The sequence below is a fragment of the Chelonoidis abingdonii genome, chromosome 24, assembly GCF_003597395.2.
Source record: "Chelonoidis abingdonii isolate Lonesome George chromosome 24, CheloAbing_2.0, whole genome shotgun sequence".
NCBI lineage: Eukaryota > Metazoa > Chordata > Testudines > Testudinidae > Chelonoidis > Chelonoidis abingdonii.
The window spans coordinates 16,653,658-16,675,106 of NC_133792.1; the positions used below are offsets into that span (position 1 = coordinate 16,653,658).

A 21,449-nucleotide genomic window follows, 5' to 3' on the forward strand; every position below is an offset into this window, starting at 1 on the left:
GTGAGAGAGATGCCAGAGTCACAGAGAAATAAGAAGGAAAAGGGATTTCCTCCCCCCCCCCCCCCGTCTCTTTGTTAAGTAACAGAAGCCTGTGTTTAGTGAGCAAGACCTGGCACCTTATGGGTACAAAGCACGTAGAGGGCTTTGTAGTAAAGGGGCTGGGAACTCCCCCACATGAAACATTTTCACTGCTAGTCAGGGAACGACAACTTATGGAAGGCACCGTCTGTCAGACAGAGCAATGAACCAGTAGGCAGGAGGCAGGCACATTTCCTGGCTGCCCCGGGGACGTCTGTGTTAGGTGGCACATGCAGTTCAGGAATAGTGCTAAGTGTCTCTCTCTCTCTAAGGTATTTATATGGCCCACATCTTCCAGACAGGGCAGTGAGGCACACAGAGAGATGAAGGGCTTGTCTGTGCAAACACTTAATTTGTGATAAGCTGGGGTGTGACTTGACCCTGCACTAGTCCGCACATGCTAAGGTTCCATGTGGATCCTGCAGCTAAACTCTAAAAGTTCCTTCGTGTGCTTTAATCAACTCCCATTTCATGGTGGGGTAAGTCAAAGCGCACTAGGGAACCATTAGGGTGCAGCGGCAGTGTCCATGTGGACAGTTAATGTTCGGCAGGCTAGTGCAGGGTACATTTGTACCCGGCTTGCCACAAACTAAGTGTTCACACAGACAAGCCCTCTGATATCCTCAGGACCACAGAGGACGGCTGTAGTACACGAGGGAACAGAATCCAGGTCTCCAGAGTCCCACAAGTATCTTTCTTTCTGTTCCCCTTCATCTTATTTATTTTCCCACCTGTCCCCACCCTGCTCCCAAGAGCCAAGTATCTTGCAGTCTACGACAACTTCCTTTACGTCTCCTCTCCCAGTCCAGCTTCCTGTTGAATTGTCTCTTCCAGGAGCAGGTACCCGGCAAATTGATTCATCTCCATCTCTTTGTCCAAGGCTCAGTCTCTGCTCTCTACTTCTACCTGGGAAGAAGGTAACTGAATCTTCCCATTCTCTCACTTCCCACCCAGCCCCACTGCAGCTGGATCCTGTGAGCCCAAGGAACCAACACCAACTTCTCAGCTGTTTATAAAGGGTCCATGCTGAGTATAAATGTACTTAACTAAAGATCCCCAGCCCAGAGACATACTCCTGCAGCCGCCTAGTCATGGCTTGAGACAAAGCAACAAAGCAGGGCACAAACCAAGGAACCGCTCCTGTTCATAAAACAGGCTACTTCTCCAACTGCCTTTGCCTAGATTTGTGCTAAAGCTGATCGCGGTACATAACTAGAAAGCAACAGACGGTTTTAAGGAAGCAGAAAGCTTCACCCACCACCACCTGTTGTGCCCTCATGTGATCCGGTACAGCATTTGGTATGCACTGCAGGTCTTAGATGTGGAGAAGCACCCAGTTAAAACCATGGCATGATTAGCAGGAGGAAGAGTTTTAAGACACCAGCCTTTCATTTCTGCGGATTCTGGGTTCCAAACCTGGATCAAATTCCAAGTGAAAAGGAATTTTCAAACCAGCCCTTTGCGCCATGTGACCGGCTCAGAAGAGGTGGGAATGTATCGAAATTCAGGAATGAGGTGCATTTGCACAGCCGCACCATGCTCATTATAATGCTCCCTAACTTCTGTGGGTGGATTTTGCAGCTCACTGCCCTTGCACTTCATCCATCCACTTAAAGCAGATCTGAATTTGTGCACTAATAGGGGATGGAGGGACCAAAACTACAGACTCAATAACTTTGAACATACGCCACACAGAAAAGACAATGTGTTTATGTTCCATCTGCACTTCTGCAGAAAAATGGAGCAATATGTTGTTAGCAAACCTACATTTACTACCCATCGAACTGTCACACAGCCTTGCATGCTGCTTTCTGAACTGCAGTTGGCCTTAATGAGCTACTTCCCTGAAAATGCTTTTAATTTATAGCATGAACACAGATTCTAGTAAATAACAGTTATGTAATATTTAGCATTACCTGGTATTACCTTCAAAGTATTTTACAAACATCGGTGAATTAATAAGATTTACAGCCCTCCTCATGTCGCAGTAGATAAATAATATCTCGATATTGTCAGGGGAAACTGAGGTACTGTGACTTGATCAAGGTCAAGCAAACAGCAGTGGGTTGCTAGTCCAGGCCCTAGGATCAGATGGGCACAGTCTGCAGGTGCCACAATCTGGGAGAAGCAACACTCCGAGTCAAAGGCTCCTCTATGCAGGCTTGGTAATCCCAGTGTAAACTATGGCTTTTACATACCATACAATAAACTACAAACCCCCACAAACCTGCCATCTTTTTCCTTTAAGAACAATGCATCACAGCAACGAGTATAATTTCAGAGCTGGAGAGGGTTTCTCAGCTCTAATTACTCCTGATCACTCTAATTTACAAGTTTGCAGTGTGTCGAAATCACCAAGATTCACACGTTTTCAGATCAACAGCTGCCACTATTAGAGAGCAAATCGTGCAGCCTTCTGCACCATTGCAGCAGGCTAGCTGTGGCACCGATGGGTCAGAAGCTAGAAGTGGAAGGTGCCACATCTACACAAGGGTGCCAGCAAACTTCAGCAGAGCATGGCAATTTCCCTTCCCACCCCTGAAGGAAGCTTGAAGGGCAAGCCATGGATAGCAACAAAGCAAAAACACATTTATAATGAAGCAGGCCTCTGGCTAGTCTTTCTTTTAATCCCTGCATGTTTGTGTCCTTAACCTTGGGACAGTCATCAAGTCAGGACAGCTTTCCGTTTACTGCACATAGGGCAAGTTGCCACAGATAGACACATTTTCCAAGACATGCAGGTATACAGACACTTTACATAGGGTGCCTTCCATGCAAGGATCATGAAGTAATTTACGAAGAGCAGTAGAGTTCCTATTCTACAGGTGAGGGAAACTTCAGCATACAGCAGATGACTTTCCCCTAGAGAGCTGGGATTAGATCAAGGTCTCCTATCCAGTCATCTGCTCTAACCAGTAGACAATATTGCCTCCCAGATCAAGACCCATATAGTCTTTTGCATGTTACATTCTACGTTACCTACAGTGCAAAGTAAGATGCCTGTCTTGGATTGCAAGAACTCCTGGAACACCTCTGTCCTTTCCTAGAGGATAAAAGAAACACAGCACATGTTTATACTCTGTTGTAAAGCAAATAAAGAAAATTTAACAGTTTATGTTTAAATCCTCTTCATCTTCTGTCGTTTCTGTCCCACTTCGAGAAGTGAGTGGAATTCTACAGCTCCATCCCAGCACCGCAGGAGATTTGGAAGTGAAAAAAATCTATGGCAGTAGTGGTATCACTCCACACAGTAAAGACTCTCACACCATCAAGGAAAGTGCAGGGTCTGGTGCTGGCCCAAATGGATGCGCCCAACTCAAGATGGCCAACATCCCAAGGGCTTGTGAAGACGCAGGGGGGTGATGTTACTATGGTGAAAAGGATCACCTGTATCTGTGGGAAAAGGACCCACCAAAGAAGGAAACAGTAGTTTACGCTGGACTAGAAGGAGGCAGGTCAAGTTGCCGGCTTAGAAATAACTGCCTGGGAGAATCTATGAGGTTCCCCCTAGTGGTCAAGTTGCGTTAAAGCACTGTGACAGTGAAAAAAAAAAATCATTGCTTTCCTCTCCCCCAATCCATGCAGCCCTCACATCTTGGGGGACTTAAGTATTAGAATCATCAACTGCTGAGCTGAATGAAAGATTTTCTCGAACCCACTCTAAAGCAAGACCCTCCCTGCCATTCCCCCATCAGCATCCCCAGGAAGATGCTCGCATGTGGGGAAGCGGCTTAGCCTTGTCACCAAGTCCTGGGCCATATAAACTGAATTCTCACCAGAGATGTTTCTCACCCTAACAGAGCTTGGAACATGGGCTCATCTGATATCACCTCACACAGCTCTGCTGAGATCTGACACAGCTCTACCAATTCACCTGCATCTCTACCTGCAGAACCTTTTGCTATTCCAGGCCTGGGCCTTTCCTGAACAGACGCTGTTTATTGATCCAATCACACTGTATTTTCTTGTGAAATAAACAGGGACTTTGACTTACATCATCCCATCAAACCCACACAAGGCAATCCTTGAACCCAAGTCTCCAGAGGCAAAAAGGCTAATGCTTTAATTTACTGTACCCTCCGCCACCTCACCTCTCTGCTCAGCTAAGGGAAGTCAGTGAACACGTCCCAATCTAGTTTCCTGAGTTGTCTTAGATCTCACTCTTTCCATTTCTCTAGCTCAGGCTGTCTCTAGCCTCAGGAATATCACACTTCTCTTTGTTATCTACTGCCAGCAATTTTTTCCCCCCAAGGTAAAACTGCCCCCATGCTCCAAGCCTTGCTCCAACTCTGATCCCTAGGAACATAGGTCTATTTCTAGCAGAGGGCTAGATGAAAGAGACGTCTATGGAATCTTTACCCATTTGCCCCCCGGCTGGACATATCATTCTGCTCTGAGGAAGGACAATAGCAGCCTGGGCCTCTCTGACATGCCCAACCTTCTCCCAACAAAAGCGAAAGAAAAGAACGCGTTGCATCTTGTCGACACTGACAGCAGCCGTGCTCAGCAGTACCATATGGGATCCACAATTTAGCTCCATTAATGCTCTTAATTTGAAGACATCAAGCACTAATTACACACTGGGTACTAAAAAGGCAAAACCCTTCCCTTGATGCCAGCTACTTAGTGGCGTTCTGTTGCCTTAACAGCTGGTCGAGGTAGAGCCAGACCAGACCAGGCCTGCTCACTCTCAGGCGGGCAGGCTGAGGGAAGGCCAGACTGCAGGACAGTGAAGCACATGTTCCTGGTCTTGGCAGGATGGGAATGAGTGAGAAAAACAATGGCTCTTCACCTCTTGCCTCATCAAATGAGCACTGTTCATTTGCCATCTCTGCCTTGCTGCTCAGGGCAGGGCAGTGACTCTCCCCCTGGGAGAGAGGCAGGGAAGAGGATTGCTGACTTTTCAAAGATAATGGCTCACACGTTTCACTCTCCTACTAAGAGAGAATGAACATTCACAGCAGAAACTGACACGCTTCTCCTGGCCTCTCACTTCCTTCTGGATCAAATCCCATTCTAATCAGCTGGTCAGCCAGGCCTTGTGTGTCCACCACCAACACACCAGTCGTTTTTGTTAGGTGATCTTTCGTTGGGTTGATGTAATACAATCCCCTGCCAGACAACTCCCTCCCACAGGACTGTTCTTTGCAGCCAAAGCCAGTCTGCTCAGCTCCAGAAGAATGGGGCCAGCAACTTGTTAGTCGATACACTGGCTGACCGAGTCCTAAATGTTATTTATAATAAACGTTATTTGTAAGATTATTTCCTCTGTTAGTCAAAGCACTTTCCTGCCTACCTCAGAAAGCTGAACATAGGCACAAAGTTTGTCCACTGGGAAAAACTGTGTGACTGCATCAGCACGCTGAAACAACAGCACAGCTTTTCTTAGCGCTTCGCAGGTGTGGATCGCTCTTCGCATTAATGCTCGGGGAAACCGAAGCCCCCACAAGGTGAAACGACTCACTCAAAGTCACACAATCGATCACTAGCAGAGTGCAGTATAGAAACCAAGTCTCCGGACTCCCATACCTGTGCCCTACCTGCTGGACCATGTTGTCACACTTAAAAAGGGCTGACCAGGGCTGGAATCAGAAAACGAAGAGAAGGAAGAGGAAGTTTCTGCTGCAAGACAGCATCTGTAGACCCCTTCACCAGTGTTGTGTTTACACCATGTGATCCCTTGGATATAAAGAACCCACAACGTGCCTAGAAGCACAGCTGCATAGATTCCACAGCACAGTGAGTGACAACTTTCCAGTCCTAGCACCATGTACCAGAGGGGATGATGATACTGACCTTCTTTGTAAAGTGCTTTGAGAGCCACTGATCAAAGGGAAGATATAAGACCAAGGTGTTGGTATTATGATGATGTACCAGTTTTACCCCAGTCAAGTAATTGGAAGGTGGTTGTGGAAAAAAACAGATGTGAAAACACTTTTCCTGTGGGGTAGGAGATTAGGGTGGGGGGCAAATGAGGACCATCCTCAGCCCATTCCACTTTTAATGCACTTTTCAGCGTTGCTCACCTCCTGTTCCATGTTGCCGTGTAGTCGCAGGAACTTTAAGTGTGAAGAGGAGAGTGGCAAACATTCAGGTTCTTCAGCCTCTTGGCCTCCTAGCAGGACTTTCAGGAGGAGCTTGTAGTGGAACTCCACTTGCTCACAGCTGGAGAAAAAAATGATCATCTTGTGGTGTTTTTCAAACTGCAGGGAGAACAAGAACATGCACACAGCCATGTTTATAAGCCTCTGATGATTCTCTGATCACCAAATGACCTCAATTTCTAATACATCCAAAAACGGACAAATTAAAAATGTTGGCACATAAACTGGCCGCTAAAAACAAAAGTTCACATCCCACACAGAAGCCTCCCTACTGAGCTAGGAAGACAGAGGAGAACACCCCACGCTGGCACCCTGCATACTCCTCGGGCTCCTAGTTCACTTATGAATAGAGATCCCTTGATGGCCTTGGACCAGGCAATGCCCCTCTCTGAGGCAGCTGTATGCCACTGGAACACTACAACAGACAGAGGCTAGGCTGGGATCTTTGGGAGCCGAAATAAGGGATTTCTCAGTGGAAGGCCCCTAGTTCCACAACTCCTGACCAGAAGAGGTTAGATTGAGCCCAAGTCTGATCATCATCAGAACACAATGCAGTTTAGGTATTCGTGCTTCCAAATGGGACTCAGTGTGTGTATGTAAACTGTATATGTAGAGCTGGCTCCCAACCGCAGATCCCTTGAAAACACACACACACACACACAAGACTTGGATTCAGTGGAAGCTTAGCCCAAGGAAGGAGCTCAGGATTTGGCTCACAGACAAAATCAGGCAAACATGGAATGACTTTGGCCATTGGGTTTTATGCACCAGAACACAGTCTCATCTGCTACTCGTTTTCATTTTCTGTTGCATCACCCTACAGAAAAATAGGAGGTAGAAATGCTCATGAGCCACTTCCCTCTAATCAGGCATGAATACAACACAAACGGAACCTCACCTTGCACTTCCCCAGGATAAAAGCTGCCAGTGTGACAAGCCTCAGTTTGCTGGGAACCACCACCACAAGCTGTTTGAGCTTCTCCGGTATGGCAAAGCCACCCTCTTCCATGTGGGCTGGTGAACCAATGGCTTCCTGCTCTGGTGTGGTTCTGTCCCAGGTTTCCTCCACAATGGCAATGCTCACTGGATCATGCAAACTGATATCGGCCAACCTCGTTACTCCTGCACCAAACAAAATCCATTACACACGAAGCAGAAGCTTCTCTGCAAGTAAATTGTAGGAAATCATTCTGCTTTGTCTCCTTGAGTGTTAATGTAGTAGGGTAAAGACATGCACCTCAAGAGCAATGCATGCTGTTCTAGAGGAGCAGTACAGGTCGGCTTGAAGTTGATGTAGGTGTAACGTTTTCAAGAAATTGGCAACACATTCCATCAAAACTTCAATGTTTGATACATGAGAGATGTGTGATCTGAGAGAGAGGCATGGTCTAGGCACGTGCTATAACTAGATGTGCTGGAACAATTTATATAGTGGGGATGCTGAACCAAACTGTAAACCTGATCTATGATGGAAACCACTTCAAGGCAGGGGGTGCGGTAGCACCCCCAGCACCCCTAACTCCAGCAACTATGTCTATAACTTACCTTTTGTGAGCGTGGCTGAGAGCAGGACATTCTGCCGCCTCTCGCTCTCTGCATTTAAAGCATTGAGTATCACGGTCACATCCTTCTCAAAGCCCATGTCCAGGATCCTGCAAATAGATGGAGACCACAGAAGACATTATGGGAAGAGAGAGGAAAAGAGAAGGAAGAGAAGGCTCAAGGCTACATGAGCCAATTAGGAATATAGGAGGTGACACAGTGGATTAGACAAGTGGCCTATCTAGTCCCGTATCCCATCTCCAACAGTGGCCAGCACCAGATGTGTCAGAAGGTGCAAGAATCCCTGTGATGGACAATTGTAGAATAAGCTGCCCAGAAGGGAAATATCATCCAAACCCCAGGCACTTAGTGGTTGGTTTTTGCCCTGGAGCAGGACGGTTTAGATCTCTTATTTTTAAAATACTGAATATATTATCTAATGTAGCTGTAGAGGTTCTCGTTACCCATGTCAAATGTCTAAGCACTTAAAAGTTTACCTGTCGGCCTCATCCATAATCAGCCACTGAATACGACGGAAGTGAATGCACTTTGTGGACTTGATGTGATCAACCAGGCGGCCAGGAGTCGAAATGAGGATATTTATTCCTTTACGTAATCTGTTTAGATTAAATGAAATAAAGAGTTCACAGTTTATCCTTCATCTGGTAATAGCAGTGATCTGGATTTGGGAACTGGAGCCCACACAATACAGGGGAGAAATCCCATCCCCACTAGCATCAATGTCAGAACTCACTGACTTCAGTGGGGCCAGGATTTCACTACAGTTCTTTAAAGAGAAGCTGCTTCACACAGCTAAAAAGCAACCAAGGACAACTCATCCCTAGTTTGCAAGAGATGCATCTGAGTTTTCAGCTTTACCCTGAAAAAGTTCCCATTCTTGGATAGCAGCATGTGTATTATCATATCATAGCTCACTTCACTACACTAGCTCTTCATTTCCAATCATCAATACAAATAATACGTGGCACTAATATGGAGCTTTCTATCTTCAAAACGCTGTACAAATACAGCTGATTAATGCAACCCCCTGTGAGATACGTCAATATTTTAATCTTCTTTTTACACAGGCAGGGATAAATAACTTTCCCAAGGCCATAAAGTGAGCCAGTGTCAGAGATTAAAACACAGGCATTCCTGGCTCTCAAGTCTTGTCCATTCAGGGGTTTTCCCTACGTCAGTGATAAATGTAGATAACGGAGGTTTGAGGCTATTATGAGCTTAAATATATGTGCACAAACACACAATTTGCTTATATATAAACTATAATATAAAAATACAGATATCCACACACACCCTATATCAGGGTAGACTGATTTAAATCATCACGTTTAATCATGACTTAAATCAGCAAGCAGGAAACCTAAACTTAAAGAATTGATTTTAAATCTTCTCTTGCATTTGTACTTTTTGGTTAATTTCCTTAAAAAAAAAAGTTCATTCTCACTGGTTGGTAACGATTAAAATATCTTGATTTGCAAATAAATATAGCTTTTACACTAAATTTGGTACTTGTTTTTGCTAACCAGGAGGGTACACTATCTCTATACACAAATTTACTTTAGTACTTTTATAGCTGGACATACATTTCATTGAATTTTACTTGGTTTATTATGTTAGGTAATGGTGAGTGATGCATTTCTTATTTACTAGATGATAATTTGTGATTTTTTCAAGCCACACTTGGATGGAAACTAGAATTCAACTAAAATTACACAAAACCTGCATTTTAAAATTGTGCTGAAAAAAAGCAAGAAAAAAAAAGCAAGTTTATCAAAACAAGCTCTGCATTTAAAACTGGTTTCTTAAACAAAGGAAATATTAACTGTAGTTAGTGAACTGATGGATTATTTCTGATCAGCATAGGCCAGATTTTCAAAGGTATGTAGGCACTATAAAGGGGCATGCTCTGTCCCTGTACTCTGGTGCCCCAGAAACTTCTCAGACTCTGTCCAATAAGAGGCAACTTCATGTGATTTATTTACATTCCCATCTCCAACCCCAATACCGTCTTGTGCAGCATATTTTTTAAATGTTAAATTATTTTAATAGCTTACAGCAAATTTAATTGTAGCCAGTTCATTAAAAAATATATATATATTTTTAAAAAAAGCCAGTTTTGATTTTTAACTATACAGGGTGTACATGTATATATTACAGCTGGTAAAAAAAAAAAATCCAATGGAAAGGATTTCCACTGGAAAATATCTTTTCATCTAACTCAAAACTTTCTGTGGGAAAGTGTTATTTTTTGAGGACATTTTGAAAACAAATTGAAATGAAAGGTTTTGATAACGCTGAAAAGTTCCATTTTGACTTTTTCATAATGGAACATTTCCGTTTTTGGTTTCAAAACAAAAAAATGTTTTGAAATCTATTTTACATGATAAATAACAACATAAAACTAAAAAAACAGGTCAAAATCAAAATAAAACTTTGATCCAAAACAAAAAAAAATTCGAAAATTGTTCTGCAGAATATTTAGAAAGTCTTTGGTTTGGTTCTGATTCAGAACTAAAACAAATTCCAAACTCATGGAATTTCCCACAGAAGGGAAGAGCTGGTTCCCGCACAGCTTTTATATATGTAATAGCCACTCATGCAAGAACACTGTTTAGGATTATTTGCTTTTTTGGTAGTCCATCGATACGATGATGACAAATCTGAGCAAATCGTCTACTGTTGGCCTCATGGTGTGCCATCTGATGGCTATACAAGCCAATTCTAGAGGTGCACATTTGGCTGCAGATGGTGCATGGGAAGTTTGCAGTCAGTGGGTTGTGTGCTGCTTGTGCTCTGTGACGTCGTTTGCGTGCTTCTTGTAGATGCCGGCAGCGCCGCTTACAATAAACAGGGCGAGATTTCAACAGTAGAGGGAAAAAAATCCTGCTGTTCTTCCCAGGCAAATACACTCCTGTTGCAGACAGCGCTGCAGACTAAGCAAATACAGGTGTTTGTCAGAGAAAGAAAAACACTGACATCGACAGGGATCATCTCATCAGAAGGCTCAACAACAATTTAAAACTAGAGCTAACTGGGAGAGGCGAATGCTCCCTGCTGACCCAGTCACTAGCCCTGTGTAAGATCTGGAGGGGGTTCACCGCTTCATCAGGCCACAAGCATCTCTCCCAGTAAAAAGGCATTCTCAGCAATAGAAACAGATGAAAGGAAACAAGTAGAACCCAAATATAATTTTAAGAAGTTGGCTTCCTACCTGGCTTTTTCAGACTTCCTCTTTTCTCCCCCCATTAGCACGCCAGGCACAATCCAGGTAAACGGCTACAATGGGAGTAAACCAAGACCTATATGAAGTAGTCTTAGGAAGAGGCTAATCCAAAACTGATTTCTCTTGACATAAAGACAGGCAACTCAGGCTATAGCTGTGCTTCTGATTTGATCTAACAGGTACAGCCCACATGAACTGTACCACCTGCAGCTAAATATCAGTGGTAAATTTAATTCTAGCTATTTAACTTGCTTCTAACGTTGTTTGGGAGGATGGAAATACAACCATTTTTGCATCACTTCCAATAATATAGTAAGTCTCCCCCTCCTCTCTGTGTAACCTAAATGATCCAAGACAATTTGCAATTCTATTTCTTCCTGCTGCCTTTTAAGCAAAATCTTCCAATAGCCAAGCAAAATATACAGAAACATAATAAAGGTCCTTTATATAGGTTTGTTATCAGGCTAATAAAGGCTTCGAAGGTGAAATACCAGGCCCACTGAAGTCAATAGGGGTTCTATCATTGACTTCGATGGGGTCCTAATCTCCGGTAGAATTGAGCGTAGCCCAGTTTTTAACAGAGGAAAACAACATATGCACCCCGTCCACCTCATTCAAGACAGGGCATGGAAGATAGATGGAACATAAGTTTTAACGCTGTGCATACATATCTTGTAGTTAATTAAAGGCCAGAACACTGCTCAGCTTGTTACATGCCATGTAGCAATATAAGAACTGCCCTAATGGAGCAGGTCATTGGACCATCTAATCCAGCATACCATCTCCAATAATTCATTGCATTCAAACTTATAATAAATAAATAAATAAATAAATAAATAAATATTTTTAAAGGAGTGTATCCAACGTTCTAGGTGCCCCAACACTTCATGAATAACACAATAAAATCCCAGCAGCATTAGTCATTTCAACAGGAATTCAGCCAGCCCTTTACAGAAATGCCTTTCCACCCCTTCATCATTATAGGAAGCCCTTCCAAAAACCTGATCAAACCAATTAGCTATACCAGAAAATGTAGCTACACCAACACTACAAATTTTACCACACTGGACCCTCATACTATAACAAAGCAGTGGCCCCGATTGTATTTTAACAAGGTTTAGTCTTGCTTGTATGGATATGACTTGTCACACGTAAGAAAGAAGAAAACAAAAGAGCCCAAGACCAATTTTGCCCCTCCCCCGGTTGAAATGTCACCTTTAACTGCTCTAGATCTTGATGGAACGCAATTGGCCAATGTTAAAAAGATTTGAATTTAATATCAAAGATTTTCTAATTATGACATCTAATTGCAAAGAAAAAAATGACTAAAGTATTTTTAAAAAGTCTTTAATGTAATTTAAAAAAGAACACCTTGACAGTAGGTGATGGGGTAGGACTTGGGGAATCAGCTGGCTGTTTGAATGCACGGGAAGGCAGAGACTAAGGCCTAGATCTTGCACATGCTTATTCACAGGCTTAACTTTACCACTGGCCGTAGTCCCATTGAAATCAATGGAACTACTCATGGAAGTAAAGTTCAACATATGTTTGCAGGACCATGCAAACTAAAGCTGTTGTGAGGGACGTTCTATTAGTTTTATCATCATTTTCCTTGGGTTAATTTAACCAAATTATTATTATTTTTTTAACCAACATAGCACTTTGCAAGTCTCCAATTTCCCCACACAGTTAAGTGGCTATCTGATTCCCTGAGGCCTATTTTACTACATCAGAGCCTTCTCTGTCTAACATCAATCTGAGTCCAGTGGCACCTGAACCCGTAAGAGTTCCCATTCAGAGCCATGGAAATTCTGAAGCAGTGGCAGGGATCTCTAAAAACAAAACATTGCAACAAAATCTATTTTTAATATCTATTACTCTTAACAAATACGTATTTAGCTCCCTAGGATATTGTAATGAATCAGCACAGCAGTCACTGAATAGTTGAAAACATCCAATAGGAAAAAATCAAGCTTCAGTGTGCTGGGCTTTCCCTTGAATGCTAAAAATAAAGTGAACTGGTTTTATTCTTTATTTTAAGGACCAGAAATCCTGTTACATACTGAGTCCCCTCAACTCCCTATTGCTCTTAGGGGAAGTGATGGTGCTTAGCATCTCAAAGCAAAAGGCTCAAGAAGGAGTGAGAAGGAAATAAATGAATGAAATCCTTACCTTCAGCAATTTCTGGACTGTATCAAAGCTCTGTAGGGCAAGCTGCAGATATCAATAGATGAAAATAAAGTTTTATGGACGTCTGACAAGTCTGTATTAGAAGGATAGCGTCACACAATTTAGATTAAAATTTTGATTTTTCTGCAGACTCTTAAAAACTGGTGATGTATGTTATTAGAATTCTGAATATCTTTATTAAATAAAAAAATATATATACCCCACCCAGTATCCTACTCATTAGTCAACAAAAAGGAAGAAACCTCTATTAGCTTTGGACCTATACAAAAACAATGTCTTGTGCTCCCTCTGCTGGTTCAAATTAATAAACACTGTTCTCAGAGCTGTGCACGTTTCTGTTAACATCTTCAGTGATGCTGATGCACAGGAAAGAAACTATCCGAGGCATGCTGGGTTTTCCTTCACTAAAACCAGTGTGGGATAATATGGAATCTCTTTTGGGAGAAAACTGTTAGAGAAAGGGAGTGTAAACAATAGGTTAAAGCAGTAGACAGGCAGCCAGCATTTGTGGGTTGCAATCCCAGCACTGCCACTGACTCACTGTGCGACTGAGGACATGCTGTATGATCTTTCTGCAACTTCATTTCCCCACCTGCAAAGTGGGGGCAATATCCACCTAGCTCACACTGCGCATGTATATGAGTGAGGCTTATTTATGCAGGTAAAATTATTTGAATTCCTCTGACGAAACATGGACAAGTGCTAAATATTATTTATTTGCCAAACTTTCAAAGAGGCCATTACAAACTCTGGAAAGTAAAAATAATACCAATTGTAATCACAGACTAACTTTAAAAATGTACTCAACAGCAACCCTTTAATCCATCTTACGAACATGCTTTGTATTCATGGAACATCTTTAAATAGCTTCAGAGCCTTCTCCCTTCTCAGAATTGAGCTGAGATACTGCAGTGCAGGTTGCATAAAATATTGTGCCCAAAACTAGTTACCGGTGATCAATTCTCCACATGGAAGTTATTAGCGTTTGATATGGAAAACATTGATACTCTGCTCTGAAATTGCCTTTGTAAGGCAAATAAAACAAATCAAATAAGAGTTCAGAGAACAAACCAACTCCTGGTTTGCCATGCATTCACTGATGAATTTGAAAAGGGGTTTTAAAAATCAACAGGAATGTCTGTATAAACTCTTGCGTTTACAGCACTGATTTTACTCACAAACTCTCCCTTCCCATGCAAGACAAATTTCTCCCTTCCCACATATTAAGCCAAGGAGTTTCCAGTGTTGCCAACCAATTCTTAAACACAAGGGGAAACTTGGATGTTTCTCCCCAGCTTACTTCTCACTAGCTAAGATATCTCACGAGAACACTTGGGCTTGCCAATAGCCCAAACCTGCTTCTACTGGAATCAACGGCCAAATACTCAGGGCCTGAGAAAGTAACAGACACGACAACACTAAAATGCCAGCATTAATCTTAGAAAAGAGGCAACTTAACTTACCTCTCTTGTTGGAACTAATATAAGTGCATAAGGCCCATCACTGCGCTGCAAAAGAAGAGTACCATTGAGCAGAATGCACCATGAACTCAGAGAATCATAGAAGACAGAGGTGGTTATTGGCTCATGAAATCAATCCTACTGGGATTCAAGGCAGGATTGTCCCCCTCACTGCATTGCCCAGTCCAATTTGAAATGACTCAAAGCAATGGAGATTCTATCACTTCCCTTAAGGCTTCCAGTGAATTTCTACTAGACGGCAGAGCTCTAAAAAGGCACAAAACAGGAGGATGGATCTGCAGCACCATCCCTTGGGTCAACATATTGATCTAAATGGGGAGAGGCTGTTGAAATACTATATATGGAGGCCAGGACATGAAAGGAGAAAGCATACCAGAAACCTGCCTTTGCAAGTCTCCAGACCTCCACCCTAGTTCTGAGTCACTGCCATGCTCTGGAGCCAGTCTCTTGGCATACGCTGACCACTCCCACCAGACTTTGAAAAGACATGGAGAGGAGCTACTGCTGCTTCTAGAAATGACAACTTCCAAATGCTTTAAGCATGGTAACCCTTGATGGACTTGAGAGGGAACATGTAGGATAAAGCAGCTGTTTCCCGACACCTCCTGCTTCAGCAACATGGATCCAGGCTTTATTGCTGCAGAAAGGAAAGAGGTAGCTATGCAGGAGTGGTGGAGGAAATCTACCATGTAACCATTTTTCCCGTTACACAGATATTTCCCTACCCCTATGCCGCACCTTGAGATTTTGGCCCATCCACCCACCCTCTTTGCTACATTAAGTGTAGGGGAACATAAAGTCCTTAATATTTTTCTTATATTGTTTTTATATTTACTGAGTACGAGGGTCATGTAGGCCAAATTCCAAACTGTCATAACTAAATAGGCAGAGAGATTGCTTAACCATCATAACAAGGAGAGACACTACTGACCTCAGTGCACCAGCTGTAATTTATTTTATTGCTTTGAAAATTAAAAGAGAGCACACTTATTTCTGTGGTACACACCTGTATTTTTGACTTCATTCCCTGCAAGGACTGTACAAGGGGGATGCCATAGGCAAGAGTTTTACCTTAGTAAGAAAAACAACAAGATGTTTATGTCATTTTAAAAATGGTAGAAATTGCAGATTTCAACAGTAGTGGGAAATCAAATTTAATTAATAGAAGGTTTAAAGCAAACAGAAGTCAACCCGTGGAACTCACTGCCATGGGATGTTGTGAAGGCCAAAAAGTATAACTGGGTTCAAAAAATAATTAGATAAGTAATGGAGGATAGATCTATCAATGGCTATTAGCCAAGATGGTGAGAGATGCAACCCTGTGCTCCACATGTCCCTAAAACTCCAACTGCCAGAAGCTGGGATTGGACTACAGGACTACTGGTCACTCAAAATTGCTCCATTCTGTTCATTCCCTCTAGAACACTTGGCACTTGCCACCATCGGAAGACAGGAGACTGGGCTAGATGGACCTCTGGTCTGGTCCAGTATGGCCGTTCTTATGTTCTTAAGTGCATCATGAAAAGACAGACATCTCACTACTCCTAAATTGAGGTCAGAGGCCAGAAACCCTCAAATGGGAAGATTCATGGGTCATGGGGTCAGACTGGGAGAAAAACGTGGTGATATTCTTTCCAGCCCCACCTGCGTGAATCGGCAAAATTTGATGCTGCTCACAAAACACTGAGCAGCTATTCAAAATATGACTGTGTGCACAGCCTGTATCCACTGGTCTCCTTGAGTGTAGCTTCCTCTTTGGCCTTTACTGAGTTCCTTGGGTTTGGGACTAGCTGACAGATGCATGTCATGATTGAGATACACTGGTAGAGCTGCATGGAAGAAATCTGCACACCCCATATCTATAGTTTGCCTGTCTCTAGCTAGTGTCGTTGGTCTATCATTTTCACAAACTGAAACAAGTGAACGTAATGCTTAGTTTTGAGTATACAGAATCCAAACAATATTGCACCTGAGTAAGGAACACTGTCAATTAAATACTGACCTGACCCTGTCTGGGACCTCACCAGTGCATCCTTGCCTTTTAGCAGCACAGGAATAGTTTGCTTCTGAACACTATGTAACAAATAACACAAATTAAGAACACACAAGCACCAACTCAGTCTCAAAGGTATTTATAAAGATGTGAGGTTTTAAAACCCTTCAATCGTTTCAAAACCACGTACCTGGGTTTACAAAACCTGGGTGCTCTCCCAGTTATTGCTGAAAATTACTACCTCAGAAATGGGGATTCATGAAAATAGAGCAACAGAAAAGTGTTACTTATGCTAAATAGAAATAAGGATGATTTCATGGTTAAAGCCCAAGAGCCAGGGCTTTCCAGCGCTGCCAAAGACTCTCTACATCAAGTTACTTTATGGCTTGATTTTTGGCGGTGCAGCACACCCACAGCTCCTGTAGACTTTCACAGGAATTGTGGGGGCTTATGAATTAATGACGTTTGTAAAGGGCTTGGAGATCATTCAATGGAAGGTGCTTCAAAAGTGGAAAGTATTTTACACAGGTTACTTTACCTGGTCATACTAGACATCTTCAAGACATTGGTTATTGTGGAAATCTAAAGAGATAAATACAGTGTTAAAAGATTTTAATGCTATACTACTCACTTGCATGACTTTTGCAATTCAGGAGAGGGACAAACCCCAAAGCCTGGTAGTCTCTCTCTCTTTCTGATCACTAATCCAGGCAAGTGCTTGGAAAAGTTCACTGGTCCTACAAGCATTCCTACTAGTCCCTCAGAATGTTATTAATCCTGGCGGGTCATGACATGCTACCAAATCATGGCCGCTACGTGATCCTCAACATATTTTGGTCTGCAACCCACATGAAACCATGAGAAGTGTTTGGATGCACCTGGGCGTGGTATTAGCTGAGAAACATGGATCTGAGACTGGTGGGGGAATGGGCTAGTGGGGTTGAAATGGCATCTGCATGTAGTGCTGATGTGGGCTGCTGATGCTGGATGGAGCACAGCTAAGGGTACTGACGGGGATGTTGATGCAAAAGCTGCCCTCAGATGGCAACATCACTAATGAGCTAATCTGAGTCACCAGGAGCAGTTTCTACTAGGAGCATGTCTCATTTCACAGGGAGACATCCTCCAAAAGTTCATCTCCAAGTATAAAACCACAAACCCTCCCAAACAAAGACCCATTAAAAACAACTCAGTAAAACAGCCTTACACCACTACACAAGGACCTTGTTGCCAGTCTAGCACTCACCAGATGGGGATGGAGGTCCAGCTGGCTGAAAGAATCTGAAGTGAAAACTTTTTCCTGCACCTGTTTCACTCCACCTCTGCAAGTTAGGAGAAATAATCCAAAGCAACGTGAGACAGTTCCAATCACCCAGAGGCTACGGGCCAGATTCACAGGAGAGTCAAGCTTGGGTTCCAATGCAAAGATCCCAGTGGCAGAAAGTCTGCCTGGAACAAGACATTTGCCTGGGGAAGGGACATGGTCAGGCCTGCCATGGAATATGCCAATTCAGCACATCCCCGGGGGACCCTCCAGTGGAAGCCCCCATTATCGGTGGAATCCTAATGTAATTTCCACCTTCTGGAGACAGCAATAGTGAATATGACTCCTTACTTAATGCTGCTTTTTCTTTACAGGGGCTCCCATTAAAGCCTACTTTCACAATCCAGCACGACAACAGACAATGAAGGAAAACTACCTAGTCAGTACATTGTTAACAGCAGCTAGGGAACCTATTACAATACTCCAGCTCCCGAGGGCCCACCCTACCAAACGGCATGGGATTCATAAAGGACAATCAAGAAATAAAACAATTTAGAGCTAGGTTAAATCCATAGGGCAAAGCTTTTAAACCAGGATGGTCTCCATGCTACAATGTTATAAATCTAGGGAGAGGTACAGTCTGTTTGAGTGGTTTGAGACCACTCTCTGTCATGGGTCTAATTCTTCCATCTGCCTCTTAATTTCATGACAAAACTCCTACTGACTTCAGGGGAAGCAAAATCAGGATCTTTGTCTTATTAGATCAGAGGCTCTCAGCATGGGGGTCACAACCAACCCTGCCCTTCCTATTCTATTCTACATGGGTTCTTATACCTTCCCAGACTGTTAAATGGGAGAAGGAGCCTGGCTAGAACCATGGTACATAGGTTGGGGATCCTGGTCTAGAAATGGCTGAAAACTACCATCCTAGATGGATGATGAGACTGTAAGTATATAGCAAGGGGGGGAGGGAGGGGGAAGGACAAAACCTCATGCTTTATACATATAAGGGTGAGAAATCAATTGCATTTTAGGGGGGAAGAGGGGTTGTTTGTTTAAAATACCTGTGAATTTCTGGAATCTTAGGGTTGTTTTTAAACAGACAAGACGTCTTAATGAAAGGTCTGCTGCGTAGGCTCTCATTCTGTCTGTCAGTCAAGTCTTTTTTCGGAGGAGATTTTGATGACAAATTTCTCTTAACGCAGATGTCAGCCTCCTTAGTGCATTTCTTGATTGGGGATACTGACAACTTGGGTTTCTGCTTTGCAGGTGTGCCTTCGTCTGCCCATTGGAGCTTCCTTTTCAGAGCTTTAGATTGCTTCAGTGTTAGCAAATAAACAGGATGGATTAGTATGTAAGGATTAACTATGCAATATTATACCCTTCCTAAAGCCCTAGAGAATTGCATCTCTTTCTATTGGAACCTTCATAGCCATGTACAGAGAACAGGGTTTGATTTTGCAACTGGACCTGTTCACGTTTTTCAGAGCAGAAACTGTAAGACAAATAGTAACAATCTAAATTCTTATTTTGGTGCCCATTACTGCAGTATCTGATCCAGTTTCTGTAACTGAACAGTACCCTCTTTAAAATATATATCATCCAAATCTTTGCTGTGCAAATCTCATGAGCAGATTAAAGCCAGATCTCCACCCCTCCTCTTTCTTTTTTTTCCTTTCTTTCTTTCAGGGATGAATTCTCCTTGATTCTGACCTGTGCTTCCATCAGACTTCTGGAATTCTGATCTCTATTCCTGGCTCTATAGTGAGCCTGATTTCTTTTGAAATTCCTTCTGCTTCCTCTGAGAAATGTTTTTGCTCACCCCATATTCCTCTGTCAATACTGAGGTGCACAATTAATTTAACTTTCTTCCATCACTAAATGTCCTTCACCATCTCATGCATGTCCTACGTCAGTCACGTCGTTTTGCTTACGAACTTGAAAACTTTCTGAATCACCTTAACTCTCTGAGCAATCCTCTATTCTTTCTCTACTCGATCTTATATTTCCTCCCTATGCTCCACGTTCTTGATTTCATTCTGCAATCTTCCCAGCCCCCTCTGCATGTGCCTCTCAAACCCTTTATTACGTTCGGCCTGTCTTTCTTCAATTGTATCAGCCTTTACAAAACATAAACTCTTAGGGCATGTTCCTTATCTGGTGTAAATCAATGCAATGCTAGTGACGTCAATGGAACTGTGTCAATTTACACCAGTTCAGGGTGTGGCCCTAATTTCACAGATGGCTAACAGAAGTCTTAAGCACTTGAGTACATCAATTTCTCTTTGAAAACTTTTTATTACCGCTCCATGTCCTTTCTCCCATTGATTTATCTTATTTAATGTTGTCCAACATCTTACACATTTGTCCAAAATGTGCTCAAATTCAAAGGGGGATTGTCAATGCAACTTTTTTTCTTTAAAAAGTCCCCCAATCAGGCAGTTAAGATGTCACCAATCCCACTCCTACGTGCTCCTTCTAATATCAACCTAACCCTACTGCCCTCAAACACTTACATCACAAACATTTTCATACTAATAACAAAAATAATATTAACACATCTGCATCCGCTTAAAACCCGTCATGCTCTCACAGCGATTAAGAAGATTTCTCGTATGCTCATGATGTTAAACAACTTCCTTCAGAATTCTCTCCTCTACTGGGAAATAACTTGCTAACTGAATCCTATAATTCCATTGATTATGTAATTTTCAAAAGTGCCTAAGTCACTTCGGTGCTTCTGAAAATGTACACAAAATTCAACAATCTTCAGATGACTCAAGAACAAATTATAAACTGAGAAACCGGCGGCCTGTAGACAGCTGAAAATCTTTCTAGCATCCGAAGTTCGAAAAGGCTTAAGTTACTGCAAAATCCAGTGGTACACATTTTCTTGGCTGTAGATATTTATGCAGCCCTTTTGGCATTTCATTTACTAATCAAGAACAGTCACAAGGGAATCTCTTTGCTGACTATACAATGATTAATATATATATTAATAATATTTATTATCATTTGTTAACTATGCTTGGTACTATTCAAGACAAATGAAGACTGCAGGTGCTGGGTGGTGGTGGTGGCCTGTGATATACTAGATGTCAAACGAAATGATCTGTGGTCCCCTCTGGCCTTAAACTCTATGACTATGGCCTGGTCTACACTATGACTTTAGGTCGAATTTAGCAGCGTTACCTCGATTTAAGCATGGACCCGTCCACATGACGAAGCCCTTTTTTCTGACTTAAAGGGCTCTTTAAATCGATTTCTTTACTCCACCTCCAACGAGGGGATTAGCAGTGAAATTGGCTTTGCCGGGTCAAATCTGGGGTAGTGTGGACGCAATTCGATGGTATTGGCCTCTGGGAGCTATCCCAGAGTGCTCCATTGCGACCGCTCTGGACAGGGCTCTCAACTCAGATGCACTGGCCAAGTAGACAGGAAAAGGCCCGTGAACTTTTGAATCTCATTTCCTGTTTGGCCAGTGTGGCAAGGTGCAGGTGAGTGCAGATCTCATTAGCACAGGTAATCATGATGGAGTCCCAGGATCGCAAAA

At 42.7% G+C, this 21,449-nt stretch overlaps 1 protein-coding gene across 1 annotated transcript in view; it reads right to left on the reverse strand.

Annotated features, from left to right (window-relative positions):
- Nucleotides 1-21,449, reverse strand: part of DDX31 (DEAD-box helicase 31) — a 68,447-nt gene that overhangs the window by 43,039 nt on the left and 3,959 nt on the right. Inside the window, exons 2-14 of the mRNA XM_032779263.2 lie at nucleotides 18,961-19,214; nucleotides 17,879-17,954; nucleotides 17,171-17,214; nucleotides 16,642-16,712; nucleotides 15,646-15,710; nucleotides 14,622-14,666; nucleotides 13,141-13,182; nucleotides 10,957-11,021; nucleotides 8,222-8,341; nucleotides 7,728-7,834; nucleotides 7,081-7,304; nucleotides 6,105-6,281; nucleotides 3,062-3,121 (exon numbers count right to left, since the gene is read on the reverse strand). Of these exons, the coding sequence (XP_032635154.1) occupies nucleotides 3,062-3,121; nucleotides 6,105-6,281; nucleotides 7,081-7,304; nucleotides 7,728-7,834; nucleotides 8,222-8,341; nucleotides 10,957-11,021; nucleotides 13,141-13,182; nucleotides 14,622-14,666; nucleotides 15,646-15,710; nucleotides 16,642-16,712; nucleotides 17,171-17,214; nucleotides 17,879-17,954; nucleotides 18,961-19,214 (1,350 nt within the window). The remainder of the gene's footprint in view (nucleotides 1-3,061; nucleotides 3,122-6,104; nucleotides 6,282-7,080; nucleotides 7,305-7,727; nucleotides 7,835-8,221; nucleotides 8,342-10,956; nucleotides 11,022-13,140; nucleotides 13,183-14,621; nucleotides 14,667-15,645; nucleotides 15,711-16,641; nucleotides 16,713-17,170; nucleotides 17,215-17,878; nucleotides 17,955-18,960; nucleotides 19,215-21,449) is intronic.